Source organism: Hippocampus bargibanti, linkage group LG06 (genome assembly GCF_051943395.1).
Source record: "Hippocampus bargibanti isolate YZ-2025 linkage group LG06, ASM5194339v1, whole genome shotgun sequence".
Classification (NCBI taxonomy): domain Eukaryota; kingdom Metazoa; phylum Chordata; class Actinopteri; order Syngnathiformes; family Syngnathidae; genus Hippocampus; species Hippocampus bargibanti.
Genome location: NC_142739.1, coordinates 29,563,760 through 29,589,086, shown reverse-complemented (window position 1 = coordinate 29,589,086; position 25,327 = coordinate 29,563,760). Strand labels below are relative to the sequence as shown.

The window sequence follows — 25,327 nt, the reverse complement described above, 5'->3', positions numbered from 1 at the left end:
ATTTTCTACTCATCTAAGCCTTAAAACGACACAAAACATACCTTATTTTATGTATAATACATGTGCTATGGTATTATAATTAAAGAAATAAACTGTACTGTATAATAACGTCGTTTTATTGACCTTTGTGATGGTCGTTGATGGCATGGAGTGGCCGCTTTCATCAGCATTAAACACTTGATGAGGAACGTAACCTTCTTCTTTCACCATCTTGAGGAATGATCCCTTGTAGGTGCTTTTCTGCCATAATTTTATCTAGTTCCTCATCAATTGTCATCTGTTTAGCTGGGTTGATAACTTTTTGCATCAAGTGTACAGATGGCTTGTGCGGGTTATTTGTGGATCCTGATTGATGGGATATTTTAACCTTGCAGTCTACAATCTGCCTTTGAACTATCAATAAAGTTGAAACGAGTCCAAATATCACTGTTTTCTATCCATTTTGTCACCATTTCACTTTTGTTTTTTTTTTCAGTTTTTTTTTTGTTTCAAGCTCTGTCGTCTCCCTTTCGTGTGTGTGGGTGTGTTTTCTCACTCTCTCTCAGTCGTCTGCCTGTCTCTTTAATGTTTAAACCCCCTTTAATGTTCAAGCCACCATTTACTTGTTAGGAGAACGGGTTCGTTCACGAACGACACATCGCTCATTGTGGCAGCTCTATGTGTATCCCGAAAAACTTTGTATACCAAGGTAAAATATTCATAAATGTAATAATAATAGTAATGTTCATAAACCGAAAAGTTCGTAAGCCAAGGGGTTCGTAAACCGAGGTATAACTGTAAATGAATAATGAAACAACGGAATCATCCCTTTCGCACATTCTGTAGTTTTTATTTCACCAAGGCACGTATTTCACATTGAGGCCAATCAGTGTTTGGAAGGAGGCATCTCGATGTTACAATAATTTAACATACATTTGTAATTGAAGTGTATTAGAATACAAACTGTATAAAAGTATAAAAAAGAGAGAAAAAGAGGAGAGACTTGCTCCCTTGCAGCACAAAAAAAATAAATAGTTCCACCAAAGTTACTTTAAATAAATAGCCAATACTGTAACAAATACTACAAGAGGAACGCTAGTGAGAAAATTGCTTTTCTAAATGATATTGTAGAAAACAATAGTATACCCAAAGCACTGTACAACAATTTACATTCGTGTACAATTATGTACACCTTTATGTAATCAGAGTGTCACAATACATAGTATTTTAATAAACTTAAATAAAACAAACAGAAATGTCTTTTTTTCCTTTTTATCCCCCTTTTAAACCCCCAAGCATTGTTTAAAAATTAGCCCCGCCCCCTCCTTACTCATCCAAGGAGCTTCGTAATTCTACGGGTTTGTGCAAAGAATCTAATCAGGTCCATCAGTGCTCAAAAAAGGGGCCACTCAAAACCTTGTTTACCACATTAAGAGATGCGAAGTGTTACAAAAATAGATACTCGGACTCTGGTACAAAAAAAGGCATTCACTTGTTTTGTTATCTATTAGCTAGCTAGCTAGCTAACTTGATCTATTTGAGTTATTCCCGCTTGAACGGGGTCACCGTTGCTGGCTACTTAGCTAGCTCTCTATTTGCTATCTATTATCTCTCTCATTTGCTAGCTTGCTATCTATTAGTTATCTACTAACTAGCTAGCTAACGATCTATTTGAGTTACTTCCGGGTTGAGTGAACGCTGGCGCATGTGGCTGCCGCTGCTCACCCACAGAAAAACCGATCCTGTGACTGTATAGTGACCTTGAGAGTTTTGAAAGGCGATGATAAATGGAATGGATTATTATTACTTTTGACTTTTGCATGATTGAACTTGCACATTGGATTTTATTTTTTAATTTTTAACTCATTCACTGCCATTCATGAATTTATTCCGCAATTGAAAATATGACGTAGAGCGCCATTCCCGAATTTGTTTGAGTTTTTTTTTCGCGCTTGGGTGTCGATAAAGCGCTGTCCATGTTTTTGCCTTTCCACAAGGGGGGCAGCATTTTCCTTTTTTTCATGTTAGCAATTTGTTAAAGCGCTATATAAACCCGGCAAATTGCCGTTTTCGTGTTTATTATGTTTGTTAAAGTCATTATAAGTGCCTTGCATGCTGGGTCCGAGAGGACAGTAATTTAATCTGTGCTGTATGTCATGCATACTAGCATATTTGACAATAAAGCTGACTTTGACTGTAACCAATATGTATTGCTTCATGTCACAAAGAGGGTATAGCAAGTGCTGAAGAATGAATGGCTCTCTGTGTCTTTGTGTTGTCATATTATTTGTTATTTAGTTTTGTTTTTTTTTTACTTCAAGATGGCGCCGCCGTTTTTGGTGCTGTGTTACTCCCGGGTAGAGTGAACGCTGGCGCGAATGGCTGCCGCGAATGGCTGCCGCTGCTCACTCGCACAAAAAAAAAAAGTTCTTAACCCGTGACTGTGTCCTTGAGAGTTTTGAAAGGCGATTAGAAATTAAATGTATTATTATTATTGCATTGTATTTTGTACAGCCGCCCCCATTTCAAACTCACATAACTCCAGACCCCTATAATTGAGGAATTAACTATTTTTTTCTGATGAAAGAAGAGAGACTAATGTTTCTAATGCCATACTGAATAATAATAATAATAATAATAATAATAATAATAATAATAATAATAATAATAATAATTATTATTATTATTATAATAATAAGAATACATTTCAGTGATAAGCACCTTTCAAAACTCTTGCGGTCACTTTACAGTCTCAGGATACATTTTTGTGCGGGTGAGCAGCGGCAGCCATATGCGCCCGCATTCACTCAACCCGGAATAACTTAAATGAATAAAAAGCTAGCTAGCTAGCTAGCTAATAGATAGCCAGCTAATAGGTAGCTAAATGATAGCCAGCTAAGTAGCTAGCTAGCTAACAGACAGCTAATAGAATGTTTATGTGGTCCTAAAAGTCAATTTTCCATAGGTCTGGGAATTTAAGTGACAATGACAAAAACCCTGGCACTGGAGTGGACACATTTTTGCACATTGTCTGGCAGTGAATGAGTTTTAAGAGCACTATTATGTGGGGAAAAAAATGTTAAAAATCAGATGTAGTAAGTAATTAGTTGAAAGCAACAAAAAGAATGATTCGGGAAGTGCTACCACGGAGTTCAGTGAGACACAAGCATGTGGTCAAACAAACGCACGTCACCAAAGAAACCGAAAATGCCGAGTGACGCGCGACAACTTCAAATAAATAACATTAAATAAATTACGAGCGCTCAATAAATAAATAAATACATAAATAACGTGGTCATGAACTAGGAAAGAGTTCAGGAAATGACCATCGCCGTGGTTACGCTGGCAGACGGTTAATGATGTTGCATGAAAAGCGCCTTCTCTTTGGAACGGAATGGCTCACCGCGGCCTCCTGGGATGCCGTTGACGACATTGCGCAGTTCCGCTTCCCACCAAGACCCGAAACGGAATTTCCGCGCGGTGGTGGCGCCGGCCGGGATAAGTTCTCATTGAGAATTCGGCGTGATCTTTGGCTTGAGGCTGAGGAACGCTCGGATTGCCCAATCGCAGAAGAGCTTGAAGTGGTGTAGGAGCTCCTGGCTGGACTGCAGCACGTCAAACTGGTAAGGGAGGTGAGGCGGGAGGGAGGGCGCGGCGGGGGTCAGTTTCGGGGCGTCCACCCTCTGCATCTGTCGGTCAGGAAAAATCGTTTGTTTCTCTGAAGCGAAACGCGGCGCTAACGACTCGGTCGCTGTAGGGATTCGCAAATCACTTTGCTGCTGTGAAATGTAAATTTCTCCACTGTGAGACTAATAAAGGCATATCCAATCCAATCCAATCCAAATGCCTTGATGGGTAACGTCGGGGGAACCGCTCATGCTTTATTGAATTAAAAACTTCACATTTAAAATGAAAAAGTTACGATTGAAACATTAGAATTTTTATGTAAATTTTACTTTGTAAATTTAAAACTTAGAAAAAAATTAAAAATAAAATAAAATACTTAAAAAACAATTAAAAAATTTAAAATGTGTAAAAAAAATTAAAAAAATTAAAATCTTTTAAAATTTAAAAAAAATAAAACATTTAAAGAATTTAAAAATTACAAAAAGATTGACACATTTTAAAAATGTACAAAATTTACAAACTTTAAACAATTAAAAAAAAATAAAAAAATTAAAACATTAAAAAAATTAAAAGAATTACATAAATTACAGAAATTTAGACAATTTAAAACATTTAAAAAAAAAATCAAAAATTCAAACAATACAAAATAAAATTTTAAAAAAAATATTTTTTAAATTACAAAATTTAAAATAAAAAAATATAAGAATTAAAAATAAAACAATAAAACAATAAAAAAATGAAAAAATAAACTATTAAACAATTTAAAACATTGAAATTTAAAAAAAGTAACAATTTTGAAATTAAAAAAATTATCATTTAAACATTTACAATTTTAAAGAAAAAAAATCTTTTTTATTTTTCCTTCTAAAAGTTGTCGGCCAGTACAGTGATACCTCGGTTTACGAACCCCTTGGCTTACGAACTTTTCAGTTTACGAATGTTAAAATTATGAAAATTTTACCTTGGCATACAAACTATTTTTTGGGATACACACGGAGCGCCACAATGAGTGATGTGTCATTCGCGAACAAGCCCGTTCTCCTCACGAGAAAATGGCAGCCGACTGTTTTTGTCCTCTATTCCCCGCCCCCAGTATTCGGTTAAAGCCACGTGATAGGTCAAGAACGCAGGAGTGAGGGGGTGTGGGGGGAGGGGGGTTAAACATTAAAGAGACAGGCAAACGACAGAGAGTGAGAAAATGGATAGAAAACAGTGAAATTTGGACTCGTTTCAACTTTGATATCTCAAAAGCAAAGTGTAGACTGCAAGGTTAAAATATCCCGTCAATCAGGCTCCACAAATAACCTGCACAAGCCATCTGTACACTTGATGCAAAAAGCTATCAACCCAGCTAAACAGCACACAATTGATGAGGAACTAGGTAAAATTATGGCAGAAAAAGCGCCGACAAAGCATCATTCGTCAAGATGGTGAAAGAAGAAGGCTACGTTCCTCATCAAGTGTTGAATGCTGAGGAAACCGGCCACTCCATGCCATCAACGACCATCACAAAGGTAAATAAAATGACTTTATTATACAGTACAGTTTATTTCTTTAATTATAATACCGTAGTACATTTATTATACATAAAATAAGGTATATATTGTGTAGTTTTAAGGCTTAGAAAATTAGAAAGTAGAAAATTATGTTTTATGGGGACCTGGGAACGGATTATTCTATGGGAAATTAATTTTTGGGATACACACTTTTCAGCTTACACACTCTGTCTGGGAATCAATTAACTTCGTTAGCCAAGGTATCACTGTAAGATGCACGCCCGACGCAAAAGTTGCACACCCCGGGCTTCCGGGTAGATGTTATTTCAGACACTGATATATATATATCTCATAAAAAATGGCTGGATGGCATCTGAAAACGACACGCGTTAGCTTTTTACCTGACGGTGCAGGTGATTGATGAGCGATTTCATCTCCTTGATCACCTCCACCAGTTTGGGAAGCGCCGGGTGATGGTGCTTCTTGGAGACCCTGTTGAGCCACTCAAAATGGTGCTCGTAGAGCTTCAGGTCGGCGTGCAGCTGGGAGAGCGTGGGCTTCAACTGAAGAGGAAAAAAAAAAAAACTTGACAGACTGAACACGGGTGTGGCAAGATGTGCTTTTGCTCTCTTTTTTTGTACGTAGGCGAGGTCCCCAGAAGAAACAGATTATCTGATGAGGGCAATGAGGGAGGGGTAGGTGGGGGCAGGGGGGATTACCTCAAGGTTGTTGAGATCATTGGCTGATCTGTTGCTCATTTCTGGCAGGGATCTGAACCTGTGGGGCTCCACGTCAGATTCGAAGGCATGTTCCCTCTGGAAGGACCAAAAGAAAGCAAGACGGCGGACTCGTCACTCTCTTGCATCAGCACGCTTGCGCACCATCCCCCTTCCGACAAGTCGCGGCGGCATGAGGAAAGTATTAGATTGTAGTGGCGTGACAGCGTTCGGCGGGAGAGGCTTTGTTTTGCGACGTAGCGCTCGTCGAGGGACGTGCGGTCGTTTGGGGTCAGCGTGAGGTCGCTCCCTTGAAATGTTAGCGGTGAGAAGTAACAAGTAATAATGATAATAATAATAATACATTTCATTTTAAGCGCCTTTCAAAACTCTCAAGGACACTTTATAGTCACGACAAGCATAGGTACTATAATAAATAAAATACAAACTCTGGAATTCACTCCCACCCAACATCCGTAATATTGACTCCCTCCCTATTTTCAAGGCTCATCTCAAAACCCATTTGTTTAAAATTGCTTTCAATGTCTAATTCTCTCTGCTATTTTATTATTTATCATTTTACTTATGGTTTTATTGTTATGTGCTGTGTTCTATTGTTTTTATTGTAAAGTGTCCTTGGGTGTTTTGAAAGGCGCTTGAAATAAAATGTATTATTATTATTATTACAATCACAAACAGAATACAATACAGTTATGAATAGAAACAAGAGAAAGAGCTACACAGAAAATGTGATTTTAAATAGGTGCTGAGTTACTTTTTAGTTTAGTTTTTGGGGCCTATCTGTACTCTGCGTGAGTTTTCATTTTGCTCGGGCTAGGTTGTTTTGACAATCATAATAATAATAATGTTGTTTATTAATGTTACTGTATTTTGTTTTTCTACTTTCATTCCTTTCATCACTTTGATGCTGTGAAATGTAAATTTCTCCACTGCAAGACTAATTTTGGGTATGCCTTAACACACCAGAAAATATGGTAATTATCTTCAAACACGAATAAAAAGTGTTGACGCAAATCTGCGACTTCTTTTGATAGTTGAAAAAGTACTTCACCTATTACCTAAAAACAAGTACGTACCCCAAAAAAGTATTTGTCCAGCATGAGGACTTTCCCCAGCTCTGGCAAATGTCAACAATGCGAGCATAATGACCTGAAACGAAGCCACAGGATGTTTTGCGCGCACTGACCAAGACGGCAGCGAGGAGCGACAGCTGAAGGGAAACTCCAGACATACTATAAAAAGATGCAATGACGCACTGCGTCGGCTTTCCGGTGCAGTGTTGTCATCTCGGTCTGTTTTCACGCTAATGTAATTCCCCTCCGGGACGTTAGGGGGCGATAACCCATATGCGACCAGGTGAATTTAACTCAATGGGGAAAACGTCAGTCCAGTGCTAACATGGCGCTAACACGATTAAAAAAAAGTGAAATACACGATATAGAAACACACATGGCATATTTTTGTGGTATAGTACACTTCATACACACGTTTAAATATGTTAAAAGAGAGCAAGCGTAATTGATAACACACACACACAAAGAAATAAATAAGCGGTGAAAGCGTCAGTCCAGCGCTAACATGGCGCTAACACGACCCCCCCTCCCCCACGCATAAAAATGTAATTCACGATATAGAAACACCCATAGCAGATTTGTGTGGCATAGTACACTTCATATACACTTTTAAATATGTTAAAAGAGGGCAAGCGTAATGGATAACACACACACCTCAAGAAATAAATAAAATAAACGGTGAAAGCATCAGTCCAGTGCTAATATGGAGCTAACACGACCCCCCCCGCATAAAAGTGAAATACACGATAAAGAAACACCCATGACATACGTATTTTGATAGTATAGTCCACATCATACATACTTTTAAATACGATAAAAGAGTTGTGTTAAGTTCATACTGTCTACTTGTTATCTAATTTACATCAGTTTAATTTCTTACAGCAGTTTCAGTTACCTTACAGTTTCGGCGTATACTTCCGCTTTCGGCAGAGTGACGACGGCGGAAGTATACGCACCTAAAAAAAGCCAAAAAAGTCTGTAAAAAAAGAATCTGTTATAAATTGAAATACGTTAAAAGAGAGAAAGCGCAATGAGTAACACTCCTCGTAAAAAAAAATAAAAAAATAAAAACTATAATAACGGTCTGATGGTGGGCGGTGGGTTACAAATAAAGTTTTTCTCTCAAACAAACAAATTTCATTCCCCATCAAAAAACTAACATGCCCAAAAACGAACCTATAGGTCAGGGATCGGGAACTTATATATGGCTCTTTTGATGATTGTTTATGGCTCGCCGATAAATATTACATATTATAATACATATTGTCGTTTTTTTCGCCGTTCATTTCCCGTTGGGGCTGCAGTTGGCGGAAAGCGCCATTTGATTGGATGATAGTGGCCGTCATGTTGAAATAGGTAAACGCCCATTTAAATGAGCCCAACATTAGAGGAGAGAAAATGTTCTGATTCTAATTTGCAATGAAACAGTCGGTCGAATGTCAGTGACATTTTAACAAGCCCGATGTTAACGTTAGCATCAACATACTTCTGCGAGAAGTAGATTGCACATAGCAAGTGTGGAAGCTTATGAGCCGTGTGCAGGCTAGCTAGCAGTAACTTCGCCTCTGGACCGGCAAATTGAATTTCATTCCGATCGTTTTCCTGGATTTTTACCAAACACGAGGAACGGAAAACCATCCATGTGAACGGTGAGTACTATCAAAAAGTTATTTTAAATAATACATTCTGATATTTTGTTGAAAAGTGGCCGCGCGTGCACGTGTGTGTGTGCGCGCACGCGAGCGTTTGTATGTGCGCGCGTGCGTGCGTGTGGCTCTCGCTGAAAAACATTTCTAAATATTTTACTTTTATGGCTCTCTTAGTCAAAAAGGTTCCCGACCCCTGCTATAGGTTATGTAGCCACAAAAATAACTAAATAAATAAATAAATACATAAATAAATTCAACACAGAATACATACTTTTCTACCTTCTTCTGTATTTCCCAAAAACAAAGCACTGGCTAATACAAACGGAGCGCTTGGGTGGTACTCTTTGTTCATATTTTCGAGGCCAAATACACAACTTCCTGTTTCGTGCTACATGCTGCTCTCTAGTGGCCCGGAGTAGATTTACACCTTGATCAAACTGAGTTTCAAAAGGGAATTATTAAGTAATAATAATAATACTAATCCATTTCATTTCCAAGCGCCTTTCAAAGCTCTCAGGGTCACTTTACAATCAAAGGATAAGTTTTTCTGTGGGTGAGCAGCGGCAGCCACATGCGCCAACGTTCACTCACCCGGAAGTGAATATATAGAAAACTAGCTACCCAGCTAGTATATATCTAATAGATAGCCAACGGATAGCTAGCTATATAGCTCACCATGTAGATAGCTATATAGCTAATAGAAAACTAAGTAGAGAGAAAACTAGCCAGCCAGCTAGTAGATAGCTAATAGATAGCCAACAGATAGTATGATAAGTATGTTTAAGACTTGTATAAGTAATCTGTATTGGTTTATACTGAACGTGTACAAAAATGTTTTTAAAAAGCGTAAAAATACCTGGAATTTGTTCCATGATGGCATTAATATCTGATTTTACACGCCTAGAATAACCCCAAAAAGTTGTTTTGAACAGTTTTGAAGGTTTTTTTTTCCCCCAAAATGCGCTAACGCTAACCGCCATTGTATTGTATTGGAATCGTGCCTTGAAGGAGTGACGACAGGCTCTGGAGTCGCTTAGTCTGCGCGTGAGCGCCTTGCCCTTAGCGGTGGCTAACAGCAGCTCCTTTTGGTACTGTAATTTGTGCATCGGGGAGGGAAATGGGGGTGGGGGGGGGGGTTGAATGCGGTATAAAGCTGCCATGATGCCAGATTCCCAAATGAATGTAAATGAGCGATGCTGCCATGCGTCATTCACCCCCGGAGAAGAACATAACAACATTAAGGTGATTAGTCTTCCAGGATGTTTTGTGCAAACATGTGTTGTGGTTGTTGACGTTTAAAATCCAGCTAGATAGCTAGCCAGTCAGCTACATAGCTAATAAATAGAAAATACAGTAGATAGCTAACTAGACAGCTAATACTGTCGATCACAGCCAGTTAGATAGCTAGATAGCTAATAGATAGCAGGGTAAGTAGCGGTAGCCACAAGCGCCAGCGTTCACTCAACACAGAAGTAACTCAAATAGATAGAAAGCTAGCTAGCTAATAGTTACAGTAATAATAACAATAATAATACATTTCATTTATAAGCATTGTTTTTGTTTTAAAGTCACAAATGTGCCGCACGGTGTCACTTTAAAGCTCGCTAAAGGGTTTTATCTCGGCTAGCTTTGTCATCGGAGCAGTTAGCGCACTGGTAGCGTTCAAGCGAGCTGATCTCTTCATCTGTGGTTTTAAGCTCTTCCTCAGCTTCTTTTAATTCACAATCTTACCCCCCCCCCCCCACACACCTGATGACATCACCTGGCAGAATTTAGCATCTCGCCTTTTGTCTTCCTGAATGCAAATTTACAGTCATGTGATAAAATCTTTTGCGATTTTTATCAAGCCACTTTGCCACGGCCACGAAAAAATGAAAACATCACCGTGACTATTTACAGAAACCACAAAATCGGCAAAAAAAAAAAAAAAATCACATACACCGGAACACACTGGGCAACCTTGACATGTTTTTTTTGTCACCCCCCCCCCCCCCTCACCCCTCAAAATAAAACAAAAAACCTCTTCCATAAACTTGTACGTATGCGCTCGTGGTCCTCTTTTTAAAAGCATGACTTTCATAGCCGCTCTCGCCGGGACTTTCCATGGATTCCGATTCTATTTATCTTTCCGAACGCCGTCCTCTTTTTAGCGAAAATTCCACACAATAAGAAAAAAAATAAAAAAAGGACATCTTCCATGTCACTGAACACTGTCAAATACTGTTTCTGATGCCCTTTGGAGTGTGTTTTTAAAAGCTGAACCACAGGTGAGACGATGGCGACAGTGATAGCCTCAAACACACACACACGCACACACACACACACACACACACACACACACACACACACACACACACACACACACACACACACACACACACACACACACTTACACATATTCACATACACACTCATGCATACACATTCACATACAAATACACACACACACTTACAGTTATACATACACACATCTACACAATACATATACATATACGTATAATAATAATACTACATTTCATTTACAACACTCCTACACAATACACGATACACGTACATATACACATACTCATACAAATACAAGTAGACACACACTTACACGTACACTTGCAGTATACACACACACATGCACACGCACACTAACATACACATGCACACACTAATACACACACACTTACACTTATATACACACACACACACACACAGATACACAATACACATCCACATACAAATACACACACTTGCACTTATACACACACACACACACACACACAAATATTTACACACACTTATATACACATTCACACATACACAATACACATACAAATACAAGTAGACACACACTTACACTTACAGTATATACACATACACGTACAAATAAGCAGACACACACACACACACACACACACTATACAATACACACAAACACATGCATGTACACATAAAAATAAACACACACACATACAGGTAAAAATAAACACACATACACAATACACACAAACACATACACATACAAATAGACACACACACTTATACATACACACACACATGCACACACAATTACACAAACAGATACAAATGAGCACACACTTCCACTTATATTCAAATACACACACACACACATATATGCACATACACACACACATACGCACAAAGACAAAATGCTTGCCCCGCCCCCTCTAACCAAACTGATCAAGACTAGCGAGAGTCCGAGTCTATTTTTGTCTTTATCTGAGCAACGTAAAGATGTTTTTTTTTTTTTTTGCATCACGTCAACAAAGCAAATCCAATGTGAATATCTCAGGTGAAGATGCCCAGATACGATTTCCACCAGCTGCAGACAAATCCCCCATGCGGCCTCAATCCCACATCGGATGTTCCTCTCCACTCAAACGACAACAAAATCCACATTTTTTTTTCAAATCCAGACGTGTCCGTACAATATATTGCTTCCTCCTCTCTAATCACACTTCCACAATTTCACCGCAGAGCTACTAACCGTAATTTCACGCAAACATCTTGTACCGTATTGTTTTTTTGTTGTTTGACGATTGGTATGTTGACTTGAGCTGCAGGCGAAACATTTTTAGCCTACTAGCTTGACTCGTCTTGTCCCATTTTTTTTTTCTTCTTCATCTTTCCCCTTCAATGCCCTTATCGCTATTTTTTTTGGGGCAAGTCAGGTGACATAAAGTTGCTGAGTCAGCATTCTGTCAGCCCGTATGAATTTTTTCAAAGAGTTCAATGGGTCAAATCTCTCAGCTCTGGTTTAAAGGACAACCGACATCACTTTTTTATTTCTTAACTGACATCAGAAAAACGTCTTATAGCATCTAAAATACCCAAAGCACGCAGTATGATATGTTTATTGAAAACCAACCAATAAAAATGACTTAAAGTGTCCAAAATCTGCAAAAAAAATGAGCTGCGAATTGGGCATTTTCAGAAAGTCCCGCCCCCTGTTCGTGACGTGACGCCAAGACGTCTTGCCTTGCTGGAGAATCAAAACAATGGCTTCAGATTCGGAGAAGATGCTTTCTTGTTACACATCCAGTTATGAATATCATTCAAATAGTTCTGAAGAGGAAAGCATACATATTTGCAATCGATTAAAGAATTTATTCCGTGCCATTTTGAGGCAACATTGAGGGGAAATGTATCACCAAAAAAGAGGCAGAAAATGGCGACCAAGCTCCATGTGAGGAATTAATCAGCCCGTTTCCACAGGCTGATAAATTCCTTACATGGAGCTTGGTCGCCCTCTTCTGGCTCTTTTTGGTACAACATGACATTTTCATACCAAACAGGTACAGCAAAATATATTGACATGATGGAAGGACTGCTACAATGTGTCCTTTTTTCGGTCAGGGGCGTACCTTTAGTGACGTCACGTACGGAGAAACAAGACTTCCTGAATGTTCAGCGCGAGTCTTAAAAGGTAAAATATAGCTATATGCGGTGGAATCTTTGTAAAATACGCTTATTAGAAGTCATTTGAAGCTATTTTACAAATTATGGACACAACTTGTCCAGAGACGTCGGTTGTCCTGTCAAGGGCGGCACGTGGTCAGTTGCTCATCGGTTAAAAGTAGCTTAATAGTGACCGCGGTAGCACGTAAGCGCTGAGCTCATCAAAGAATGCAACCAAAAAAAGGGTAAAGGCTGCAGGGCAAATGTGAAGATAACAATGGCGCTTTGATGAAATGCTATTAGGTAATTAAGCTCTGGTGCAATCGCTAGCAAGCGGCGTCATAAGAGCGAGCGGCGAGCAATGAGAATAAAGTTGGGGCAAAAGAAAAAAAAAGGCTGTAATGTGTATGCCAGGCCAGTAGTTGGCGATGGCGTGGTGGGATCGTCTGTCAAGTGACTCGTTTTTGTTATCGGATTTGTGGTCTATGAGGACAATGCTACTCAACTAATGACATGTGAGGTGAAATCCCAAACATGATGTTTTATTAGAAAATGCAGCATCAATATGTTTAGTATTTTTTATTTTGAAGAAATAAATGATGCAGATAAGAACACCAGGAACATTTTGAAGAGTCGCAATTATAATAGCCATGATTTCATTATTAACTCTTTCATGTTGTAAATTTATTTATTTAATAATAATAATAATAATAATAATAATACATTTTATTTCAAGCGCCTTTCAAAACACCCAAGGACACTTTACAATAAAAACCATAAAACAAAGCACATAACAATAAAACCATAAGTAAAATGTATTTATTTATTTATTTATTTATTTATTCATATTTTTTATCTTTTTGTTTATTTTGTTGAATATTTATTTATGTATATATATCTGTATTTGTTCATTCATGTATTTATTTATTATACATGTATTTATTTATTATAAATGTATTTATTTATTTGTTTATTCGTGTTTCTATTTATTTAGGTTCTATTTGTTTGGTTAATTTTTTTATTTATTTATGCAAACGCTGGAGCGTGACAAACATCACAGCATACGGCCAGCCTCTAATCAATCATTCATTGATCATTCAGCGAGTTTGCAAAATGGCCGACAAAAGTTCAATGGGCGGCCATTGAGTGTATTCATTTCTGGGGAAGCTGGAACGAATTAAATGCATTTCCATTCATTTCAATGAAGAAGGACGATTTGGAGCGAACCAGGTTGTCTGAGATCTGCAGATTTGGATTGTTTCCAGAACGCTTGTCACTTGCTCTTCTCATCAATAAAAATGTTGTGTAATATCGCATCATTTATGTTCATTATGGCTGACATTGAAAACGCGAAGCTTTCAGAGAAGACTTAAAAAACAGCTTGGAGGAACCTTTATTTGTTTATTATCTATCTAAATATTGAGTTGTTTATTTATTTATGTGTTTATTTAGGTATATATTTATGTCTGTATTTATTTATTTACTCATTTATTTATTTTTGCAAACGGTTGAGCTAATTGAGAAACATCACAGCATCTGGCCAGCATCCATTGACAATCATTGATCATTCAGTTAGTTTTCAAAATGGCCGACAGAAGTACAAAGGGCGGACAGTGCGTGAAGTACAGTTATCATTTTCTGCCTTCGCCACCTATGTTTTTGTTTTTAAATTTATTTTTCCTGTTGTTTACGGATGATTCCTCGGGGAGCTGGAACGAATTAAATGCATGTCCATTCATTTCAATGGGGACGGGCGATTTGGAGCGAATCAGGTTGTCTAAGAGCTGCAGATTGGAATTTTTTTTCGAACGCTTGTCACTTGCTCTTCTCATCAATAAAAATATCGCGTAATATCGCATCATTTCTGTTCATCGCGGCTAACTTTGAAAACCGCCGCAAAGCTTTCCGAGAAGACTTAAAAAAAACAACTTGAAGGAACCAAACCTCGCCCGCCTGCTTTTACTTTACCAACCCGTATTTCCCACGGCCACGCCCCTTCCCCGTAGCCCCTCCCACACGTACCAGCAGTTCCTGCGTGAGCTTCATAAGATTCTTGGTCTGATTAGACAACCTGTCCATGTCGCCGGACCGCCGATGAGGCAACGGCGAAGTGGACGTGAAGACGGGCAGCTGGGCCAACAGCAGCGAGAAAAGGAGCGACGACGACGAATCCAGCAGCACTGTGAAGAAATGGGGAAGGGGGCGCAAGAGGGACGCAAACGGAAGCAATTAGAAGAGAGGCGCTGTCATCTCGCCCGTAATGGCGGTGACCTCAGGCTTGTCAACTCCAAAGGGGGGGGAAAGGGGGCGGGCGGGGGGGGGATATTGCGGCATAATATCAACAATAGCGGCAGACTTGGCACGCGGCGTTGAGCCCCCCGGTGACAGATTCGTGTTTTTACAGGCAAATCATTAAACACGTCGGGCATCACGACTCCGAACCAGCGCGGATAAAGCCTCTGCAATGAATGCGGCTGATTGTCACACCTGCAAGTGGATGGGCGCGTGTGTTGCCGCTATAAATTATATAGAGTGCGCGGGTGGGAGGGAGAAGTTAGCAAACAGTAAGCTCATTCATTCTTCGGGGCCTTTCAAGTTCAAATACAAGCTGGTGTAAAGCATTTTTTTTTTTTTTTTAAAGGGAGCGGGTTGGGTGGGTGGTGGGTGGGGGGGACCACAGTGCTGCTGAAGCCCTACTGGAGGGAGGTTTGATAATTACAGGTGAACCATAAAGAATTCTTTTTTTTTTTTTTTACAGGCGAAATAACACGCGTGCAAACGAACTCACTGTCCTCCAATGTGGAATTGCTGAAAACGCCATTTGGAACTCTTTCCTTGCCATTTGGGTGCTGATCAAGCGCTGGTCAGACCTCTGGGAATGTTTTTCCCTTGTCCACAAGGGGGGCAGAATTTCCCACTTTTTACCATGTTAGCGTTTTGTTACAGCTTCAGCTGTTGTTTAAATTTATTATTATTATTATTATTATTATTATTATTATTATTCGTATTATTGTTATTGTGATTATTATTATCATTATAATAATAATAATTATAATTATTATTATTAAAATTATTGTGGTTATTATTATTATTATTATTATTATTATTATTATTATTTTTGATTATCATTATTATTGTTATTGTGATTACTATTATTATTATTATTATTATTAAAAAAGCACTATATAAGCCAATATTGCATTGCATTTTGGACATCTGCCCTCATTTCAAGCTCATATAACTCCAGATCTGTGTCATTTAGGAATTAACTCTTCAATGTTTTTCTTTTCCACAAGGGGGCAGAATTTCCTTTTTTTTTTCTATATTATAATAATACTATATTTCATTTCTAAGCGCTTTTCAAAACTCTCGAGATTACTAGCATTTTGTTCCAGCTTCAGCTGTTGTTAAAGCGCTATATAAATCAATATTGCATTGTATATTGGACAGCCGTCCACATTTCAAGATCACGTAACTCCAGACCCATAATATTTAAGAATTAAGTCTTCAATGTTTTTCCCTCCCACAAGGGGGCATAATTTCCCCTTTTTTTTCCCATGTTAGCGTTTTGTTCCAGTTTCAGCTGTTGTTAAAGCACTACATAAACCAATATTGCATTGTACTTTGGAGAGCCGCCCCCATTTCAAGCTCATATAACTGCAGATCCATAACATTTAGGAATTTACTCTTCAATGTTTTTTTCTCTTCCACAAGGGGGCAGAATTTACCTTTTTTTTCATGTCAGGGTTTTGTTAAATCATCCGCTGTTGTTAAAGCACTACATAAGCCAATATTGCATTGTATTTAGGACAGCCGCCCTCGTTTCAAGCTCATATAACTCCAGATCCATATCATTTAGGAATTAAGTCTTCAATGTTTTTTCCTTTCCACAAGGGGGCAGAATTTCCTTTTTTTCCCCATGTTAACGTTTTGTTCCAGCTTCAATTGTTGTTAAAGCGCTATATAAACCAATATGGCATTGTATTTTGGACATCTGCCCTCATTTCAAGCTTATTTAACTCCAGATCCATATAATTTAGGAAAAATAATAATAATAATAAAAATAATAATAATAATAATAATAATAATAATAATAATAATAATAATAATAAATTCATTTCATTTTTCAATTTTTTTCCCTTCCACAAGGGGGCATTATTTTCATTTTTTTCCAAGTTAGCAGTTTTTTACAGCTTCAGCTGTTGTTAAAGCGCTATATGAACCAAGATGTATATTTTACATTGTATTTTGGACAGCCGCCCTCATTTCAAGCTCATATAACTCCAGATCCATATAATTTAGGAAATAACTCTTCAATGTTTTTTTCTTTTCCACAAGGGGGCAGAATTTTTCCATGTTAGCGCTTTGTTACAGCTTCAGCTGTTGTTCAAAAGCGCTATATCAAACAAATTGTTCTGGATTGCATTGCATTTTGGACATCTGCCCTCATTTTAAGCTCATATAACTCACGACCCATATCATTTAGGGATTAACTCTTTTTCTCTGATGAAAGAAGAAAATCTAAGGTTTCCAACGCTTGTTATGAATGTTTATGTAGTCCTAAAACTCAATATTCTGTAGGTCCTGGAATTTGAGTGACGATGACAAAAACCATGGCACTGGAGTGGACACATTTTTGCACATCATCTGGCAGTGAATGAGTTAAATTAAACCCCAACATCCACCCCAAACTCACACTTACACACTCTCCTAAAAAATTATCTATCAGAAGTAAAAATAAAAACAAAATAAAAAAAGTTTGGTCACACTTTCTCTTGACGTTCATTCATTAGCTTTGATTACAATTGGAATGACAGCCATTTTTTTTTTTCATCATCAAATCAAAACAAAATATTGACTTACGTTTCATATTGCTTTCAAATCCAATGGAATGGAACCCCAAACAGCAGGTTGACAAATAAATAAAAAATAATAATAATAATAATAATTATTATTATTATTATAATAAAAAATCAGCGGGCACTCCAGGGGGGCAAATGCGTCACGTGCTGCTGCTCCTTTGGTGTCTTTTCAGTCCATATGACCGGCAAAATTTGGCGGAAATAAAAATAAAATATATATATAAATATATATAGAGATACATATACTGTATATATATATATATATATATATATATGTATAAAATTATCTATCTTCCAACTTTTTTTTTTTCCTTTTGGAGCAAAGTTTGAGATGTCAGGTAGAGAGACACTTGGATAGACTTGAGAGAGGGAGAGAGAGAGAAAGAGAGAGAGAGAGAGAGAGAAAGAGAGAGCGAGAGACAGAGAGACAGACAGACAGACAGAGAGAGAGAGAGACAGAATTGCGATGTGCGGTAAGTCCAATTTTTGCTCGCAAGTGAAGTGTTTAGGCTTGTTTAAAACTTCCTTTATAAAGACGTCGGGCCTATGACACATCGCCAGTGACTCACTTCATTCAAAAAAAACACACACACACACACACACACACACACACACACACACACACACACACACACACACACACCGGCTCTCTCTCTCTCTCTTTTTCTCTCCCCTCCCTTCTGCCGCTTTCTCTCCTCCCCCCTCCCTCCCTCCTTCCCTCCCTCTCTTTGCTTCACTTAAAAAAAAAGATTCCGTTGTGTTTTTCTTCTTCTTCTTCTTCTTCTTGTTTTCTTTCCTCTATCACTTTCTCCCCTCCCCTCCCCACTGTCTCCCCCTCCCTCCCTCACCTCCCTCCCTATCTTGCATTACTTCCTCCGGCCACACCGTGTCCGCATCTCTTCTATATCTGGTCATCTCCCTCCCCCCTAATCCAACATCTCTTCCCTCTTTTGTGTTATCGCACTCTGGCCATGTTATTATTCATCTAAAATAATCCAATATATGTATTATTATTGATCTTTTAGCTGGCTAGCCACCTATCTAGCTCTCTAGCTGGTTATCAATTAGCTAGCTAGCTAGATTTCTTACTATCTGGCTGGCTATCTAGCTTTCTGGCTAGCTCTCTGGTTGGCTAGCTAGCTGTCTAATAGTTAGCTATTAGCTGGCTATCTGGCTAGCTATCTGTGTGGCTATTAGCAGAGCTATTAGCTATCTCGCTAGCTTTCCATCTATTTGAGTTACTTCCGGTTTGAGTGAATGCTGGCACATGTGGCTGCCGCTGCTCACCCACAGAAAAACGTATTCTGTGACTGTAAAGTGACCTTGAGAGTTTGGAAAGGCGCTTATAAATGGAATGTATTGATATTCTTCTTCTTCTTCTTTATTATTATTATTATTATTATTATTATTATTATTATTATTATTTGCTCGCTATTGGCTATCTATTAGCTATCTGTCTGGCTATCTATCTAGCTAGCTATCTATTAGCAGTGTCTTAAACTCATTACAAAAAGTTAGCAGACACCAGGGCAGACAACTCGGAAAAGTTGCCTGCCCGGCCATAAAGTTGCCTACCCCATTTTTCACAACTTGAAACACAATTAGACGACTAATCGAAAAAAAAAAAACACACACACACATTGTTTGGCAATTTGCATACTCGGCACGGCAGCCAATCAGAAGCCTATTTTGTGCTTCGGACTATACCGTGACTGTAAAGTGTACTTGAGAGTTTTGAAAGGCGCTTAGAAAGTGGAGTCCACGTGGCTTATAGCAATTTGCTTGTAGCTTTTGCTTTATTGAGTAAAACAAACGTTTGATTTGGAAAAAAAATGGTTGTTTGTTTTTTTCGTGGAGAAGTTGTCGGCCACCCGGGCCGAGACGTTTTGAAAGTTGTACGCCCGACCGACCGACCGACGTAAAGGTTGTACGCCCCGGGCCTCCGGGCAGACGTTATTTCAAACACTGCTATTAGGTATCTAGCTGGCTGGCTATCTAGCTAGGTATCTGTTGGCTATCGATTGGCTAGCTAGCTATCTTTCTATCTATTTGAGTTACTTCTGGGTTGAGTGAACGCTGGCTGCCGCTGCTCACCCACAGAAAAACCTTGTCTTGTGATTGTAAAGTGACCTTGAGAGTTTTGGAAGGCGCTTAGAAATGAAATGTATTATTATTATTATTATTATTAATATAATGATAATTATGATGAGTCCAATTGGATTTATTTCTAAGGCTTCCCAGTGTCCCTTTTTGTCCCCCTTTTTCCTCACCCCCTTGGCTCTTTTTCTGCCCCCTCTGGAGACAGCAGCGTGTTATTTCCACTGCCACCCCCCAACACACACACACACACACACACACACACACACACACACCACCTCCCATTTTTTTTCTTTCTGCCCCCCCCCCCCCCTCACCCGCTAGGAAAGAGTGAGGAGTGAGCGACGGATAGGAGAGAGGGAGAAGTGTTGTCCAGAAGGGGCCTCCGAAACGTTGCATAGAAACAGTAAGAACACAGCCATGCATTTTTTTTTTTTTTGGGGGGGGGGGGGGGTAATATGAGCGCACGCTTGTACATGGTGGGTGGGGTGCCCGCCCGCTTGGCGAGGTCACGAAGGACGGAATGACAACATACACATCATGTACCCATAAACAAGATTCCTCACATGAGTTACCCCCCCCCCCCCCACACCACCACCATCACCACCACTGAAAATAGTTGACATATTTCGGTGGGTGGGCTAATGAAATACATGAGAAATAGTAAATATGTTTTTCTACCTTTGGTACACCGCCGCCGAGCTCCATCAGGTTGTCACCGTTTTATAAATGGGGGGCGCGGGGGGGGGGAAGCAAGTGAAAAGAGTAGCGGGGAACTTGGGTGGATGTTCACTTTGAATGAATGGCGTGATGCAACTTCATTGACTCCAGCTGCTGACGTTAACGAGTTCAAGGGAGTTTTCATCTGACAACACCCCCCCCCCTCCCCCAATTGAAAAAAAATATTTTATTTTATTTCTTTCTTTCTGTATTTATTTGTTTATTTGTGTATCTGGTTGGCTATTTATTTATTGTGCGTGTTTATTATTGCTCACCCGCACACAAAAAAATCCTGTGACTGTAAAGTGTCCTTGACTTGATAACTATTATTACTATTATTATTATTAATGAGGAATAAGCGGTACGGAAAATGAGATGAGATGAGATTATTAATATTATTATTATTATTATTATTATTATTATTATTATTATTATTATTATTATTATTATTATTTATAGTAATAGCAATAATAATAACCCTAACCCATCATCATCATTCTCATCATCATCATCATCATCATTATTGACTTGATAACAATTATTATTATTAATTAATTAATATTATTCTCATTATAATTATAATAATCATAATTATTAATACATAATAATAATAATAATAATAATAATAATCATCATCATCATAATATTGGATTGGATTGGATTTGCCTTTATTAGTCTCACAGTGGAGAAATTATGAATATTAATATATTATAATAATAATATTAATATTAATAGATGGATTTGTTTATTTATTTATTTAACTGCTTGGTCGAGGAAGTAAAACATGCTTCTTAACACAAATGAACACTGTTACAAAATGCTTATTTTATTTTTTTATATTTTTTGGGGGGGCTACTGGGGTGTGGCTGCTATAGAGTGCCTCGTAGTCACAGTGTGGAAAAACTCCAGGGACTAAATCCTCCAGCCGGCAAAGGCTTTCACCAAATCGGAAATATGTCGTAACAAGTCTTTTGGTGATTGACACTTGAAAGCTGAAGGGGGCGTGGTCTCCGATTGTTCAATGGACACGCCCACAACATCCAAGAGCAGGAAAGAACAGCTTGTTTTTTTTTCCCAAAGCGGCCTAGCGGTCAAGAGGTTAGCACGTCAATTTCACGGTGCAGAGGTCGCGGGTTCAATTCCCGCTCCGGCCTTCCTGGGTGGGATTTCTCCAGGTAGTCCGGTTCCCGCCCACATTCCAAAAACATTTCTTACTATCTGGCTAGCTATCTAGCTTTCTGGCTATCTCTGTGGTTGGCTAGCTAGCTGTCTATTAGTTCGCTATTAGCTGGCTATCTGGCTAGCTTTTAGCTAGCTATTAGCTATCTCGCTACCTTTCCATCTATTTGAGTTACTTCCGGTTTTTGTGAACGCTGGCGCATTTGGCTGCCGCTGCTCACCCACAGAAGAACTTATTCTGTGACTGTAATAATAATAATAATAATAATAATAATAATAATAATAATTATTATTATTATTATGTCTCTGTGTGCCCTTTGATTGGGTGGCAACCGGTTCAGGGTGTCCCTTGTCGATTACCCGATGACAGTTGGGACAGTCTCCATTAAAAAAATAAAAACTAAAAAAATGCACGAATGGAGAAAAGATGGATGCTTTTTCCAATGTCGTTTTATTCAGACCCCCAACCCCCCGCGGTGCGTCAAATTGAGAAGCCATATTTGTTTTTACTTTCCCCCTGGATTTTCCTCCGCGGCGTCCGCTTTGAACTGCCCATGGACGACACAAAAGAGGGGCGTCGGGACATTCTTGGGGTTTGCGGCATCCGAGCGCACCCTGGCAACCCGCCCGTTTTGAAAAAAAGAAGGGGGAATCCATTTCTCCATGCAAATGGGTATGCGTACTGTACGCGGGTGTAATTATGTGGCGGGCGGTATAAAAGCGCTGCCTGTATAGCGTGCCGGGCATCGACGTTTGTGTGTGGCCTTCATACGTTACCCATGACATCACCCGTGTGTGTAAAAAAGCGCCACGGGAGGAGAAAAACAGAGAGACACTTTTCCCGCGACCTCAAAGGCACCATGTCACAACCTGTGACACGGCCTCGCTTGTGGCCACTTACTCACCCAAGCATCTCTCAGGTGGAGGTGGGACGGGAACCGCAGTACCCAGAGAAAATCCACGTAGCCAATCGCAGGGCACTCAAAGACGAACGATCTGTCTCGCTCAGAATCACACCTAGGGTGTTCCATGAACCTCTCAGGCTTGTTTTTGGAATGTGGGAGGGGAACCTGAGTACCCGGAGAAAAGCCACACAGCCAATTGCGGGGCACACAAAGACAAAGATCAGTCTCGCTCAGAATTACACGTAGGGACAATTTGGCGTGTTCCGTGAACCTCTCGTGCATGTTTTTGGAATGTGGGAGAGGAACCGGAGTACCCGGAGAAAACCCACACAGCCAATTGATTAGCACACAAAGAAGAATGATCAGTCTCGCTCAGAATCACACGTAGGGACACTAAGTTGTTCCGTGAACTTTTCATGCATATTTTTGGAATGTGTGTGGAGAATCAGAGTACCCGCAGAAAAGCCACACAGCCAATCGAATAGCGCACAAAGACGAACGATCACTCTCGCTCAAGATCACATGTAGAGACACTTTGGGGCGTTTTGTGATCCTCTCAGGTATGCTTTTGGAATGTGGGAGGGGAATCAAAATACCCGCAGAAAAGCCACACAGCCAATCGAATAGCAAACAAAGACGAACGATCAGTCTCGCTCAGAATCACATCTAGGGGCACTTTGCGGTGTTCCGTGAACCCCTCAGGCATGTTTTTGGAATGTGGGAGAGGAACCAGAGTACCCAGAGTAAACCTACAGGAAGAACAACTAAACTAAACGCAGGAAGGCTGGCATCGAACTCGTGACCTCTACACTGTTCGGTCAACATGCTAACCACTTGACTACCGGACCCCCCTTTCAAATCAACCTCACGTTGTAGTGGGTGGCTAAAATTTGGGTATTATTTTTTTTAATTGCTTCATTATAGTCGGTCAGTCGGTGTTACTTTTCACACACACAGCGTTCTATTCTGATTTTCCTTTATGGAATTTGCATGTTCGACGTGGGATATGTTTCCGGGTGGGTTTTCTCCGGGTGTTCCGCTTTCCTCCCGAATTCCGTAGCAGACTGATGAAACACTCTAAATTGTTCTGAAGGCAGTTGTATGTGAGCGTGGATGGTTGTTCCAATTGGCTTTCACCCGGTTCAGGGTGTCCTCCACCGACAACCCGAATATATGCCGGGCTAGGCTATATATATATATATATATATATATATATGTCAATTTTTTCTAGAAAATGATTCCTGATACATTTTTGCGTCGGTCGGAATAGTGTCAAGTTGTCATCGTGAAGGTTCGAGTGTGTTGCTTTCCACCGATGTTTATCACGTTGACGTGCAGGATTGGATTTTCCTTTGCAGATGACGCCATCATTTACTATCGACGACATTATTGACTAAATATTGCGATCATTTATTTATTTTTTAATGACGCTTCCCTACCCTGAGCACAACTTCCTGTACAACGTGACGACGTAAGTGTGTGTGTTCATTGCGATAGGGCTGGTTTTCCCCAACCTCTATTTCTTTTTTTTTTTTTAATGGTTCGGGGTGTTTCCACAACGAAGTGGTTGATAAAGCAAGTCGTGTGTGTGTGTGTGTGTGTGTGTGTTCTTTTTAATTTTTATTTTTTCAAGGTCAAATCCGATTAGCCCCGCGAACGTCATTTGTAAGCAAAGGGAAACATCGGGCCGTGACTCAACGGCCATCGGAAGAAGTAGTCATAAATTCATCTTTTTTTTCTTTTCTTTTTTCAAGCGGCGCACTCATTTCCTCAGGGAATTCCAGCAGGGGCTTGAGTAAACAAGGCGGCGATTACGTTTAAAGGCCAAACCGAAGCATCCAACCTTTACATGTTAATATTTACTCTCCCATAACAGGCCACTTTTAAAGGATAACCGACGTCTCCGGACAAGTTGTGTCCATAATTTGTAAAATGGCTTCAAATGACTTCTACTGAGCGTATTTTAATAAGATTCCACCACATATAGCTATATTTTACTTTTTAAGACTCGCGCTGAATATTCAGGAAGTCTTGTTTTTGAGTTAGCGACGAGTCCGTACGTGACGTCACTAAAGGAACGCCCCTGACCGAAAAAAGGACACATTGTAGCAGTCCTTCCATCATGTCAATATATTTTGCTGTACTTGTTTGGTCTGAAAACGTCATGTTGTACCAAAAAGAGCCAGAAGAGGGCGACCAAGCTCCATGAAAGGAATTTATCAGCCGGTGGAAACGGGTTGATTAATTCCTCAGAGGAGCTTGGATGCCATTTTCTGCCTCTTTTAGGGTGATACATTTCCCCCCAATGTTGCCTCAAAATGACACGGAATAAATTATTTAATCGATTGCAAATATGTATGCTTTCCTCTTCAGAACTATTTGAATCATATTGATAACTGGTTGTGTCACAAGAAAGCATCTTCTCCGAATCTGAAGCCATTGTTTTGATTCTCCAGCAAGGCAAGACGTCTTGGCGTGACGTCACGAATTGGGGGCGGGACTTTCTGAAAATGCCCAATTCGCAGCTCAATTTTTTTGCAGATTTTGGACACTTTAAGTCATTTTTATTGGTGTTTTTGCATTTGACTAAAAATAT

At 39.4% G+C, this 25,327-nt stretch overlaps 1 protein-coding gene across 1 annotated transcript; it reads right to left on the bottom strand.

The window, feature by feature from the left end:
• Positions 1–807: 807 nt before the first annotated feature.
• il11a (interleukin 11a) lies at positions 808–18,017 on the bottom strand. Its single transcript, XM_088999485.1, has 5 exons — positions 17,832–18,017; positions 14,991–15,148; positions 5,822–5,917; positions 5,504–5,665; positions 808–3,668 (listed from the first exon to the last, which is right to left on the bottom strand). Exons 1-5 carry the CDS (start codon positions 17,836–17,838, stop codon positions 3,486–3,488), a joined length of 606 nt encoding a protein of 201 aa, XP_088855611.1. The 5' UTR covers positions 17,839–18,017; the 3' UTR covers positions 808–3,485.
• Positions 18,018–25,327: the final 7,310 nt, after the last annotated feature.

What these genes read in the sequence shown, in the direction of transcription:
- il11a (XM_088999485.1), bottom strand. An exon ending in AGCTCACGCAGGAACTGCTG is followed by an intron (nt 5,918 to 14,990) that starts GTACGTGTGGGA and finishes TGGTCCTTCCAG; the next exon opens with AGGGAACATGCCTTCGAATC. An exon ending in ATGATCTCAACAACCTTGAG is followed by an intron (nt 5,666 to 5,821) that starts GTAATCCCCCCT and finishes TTTCCTCTTCAG; the next exon opens with TTGAAGCCCACGCTCTCCCA.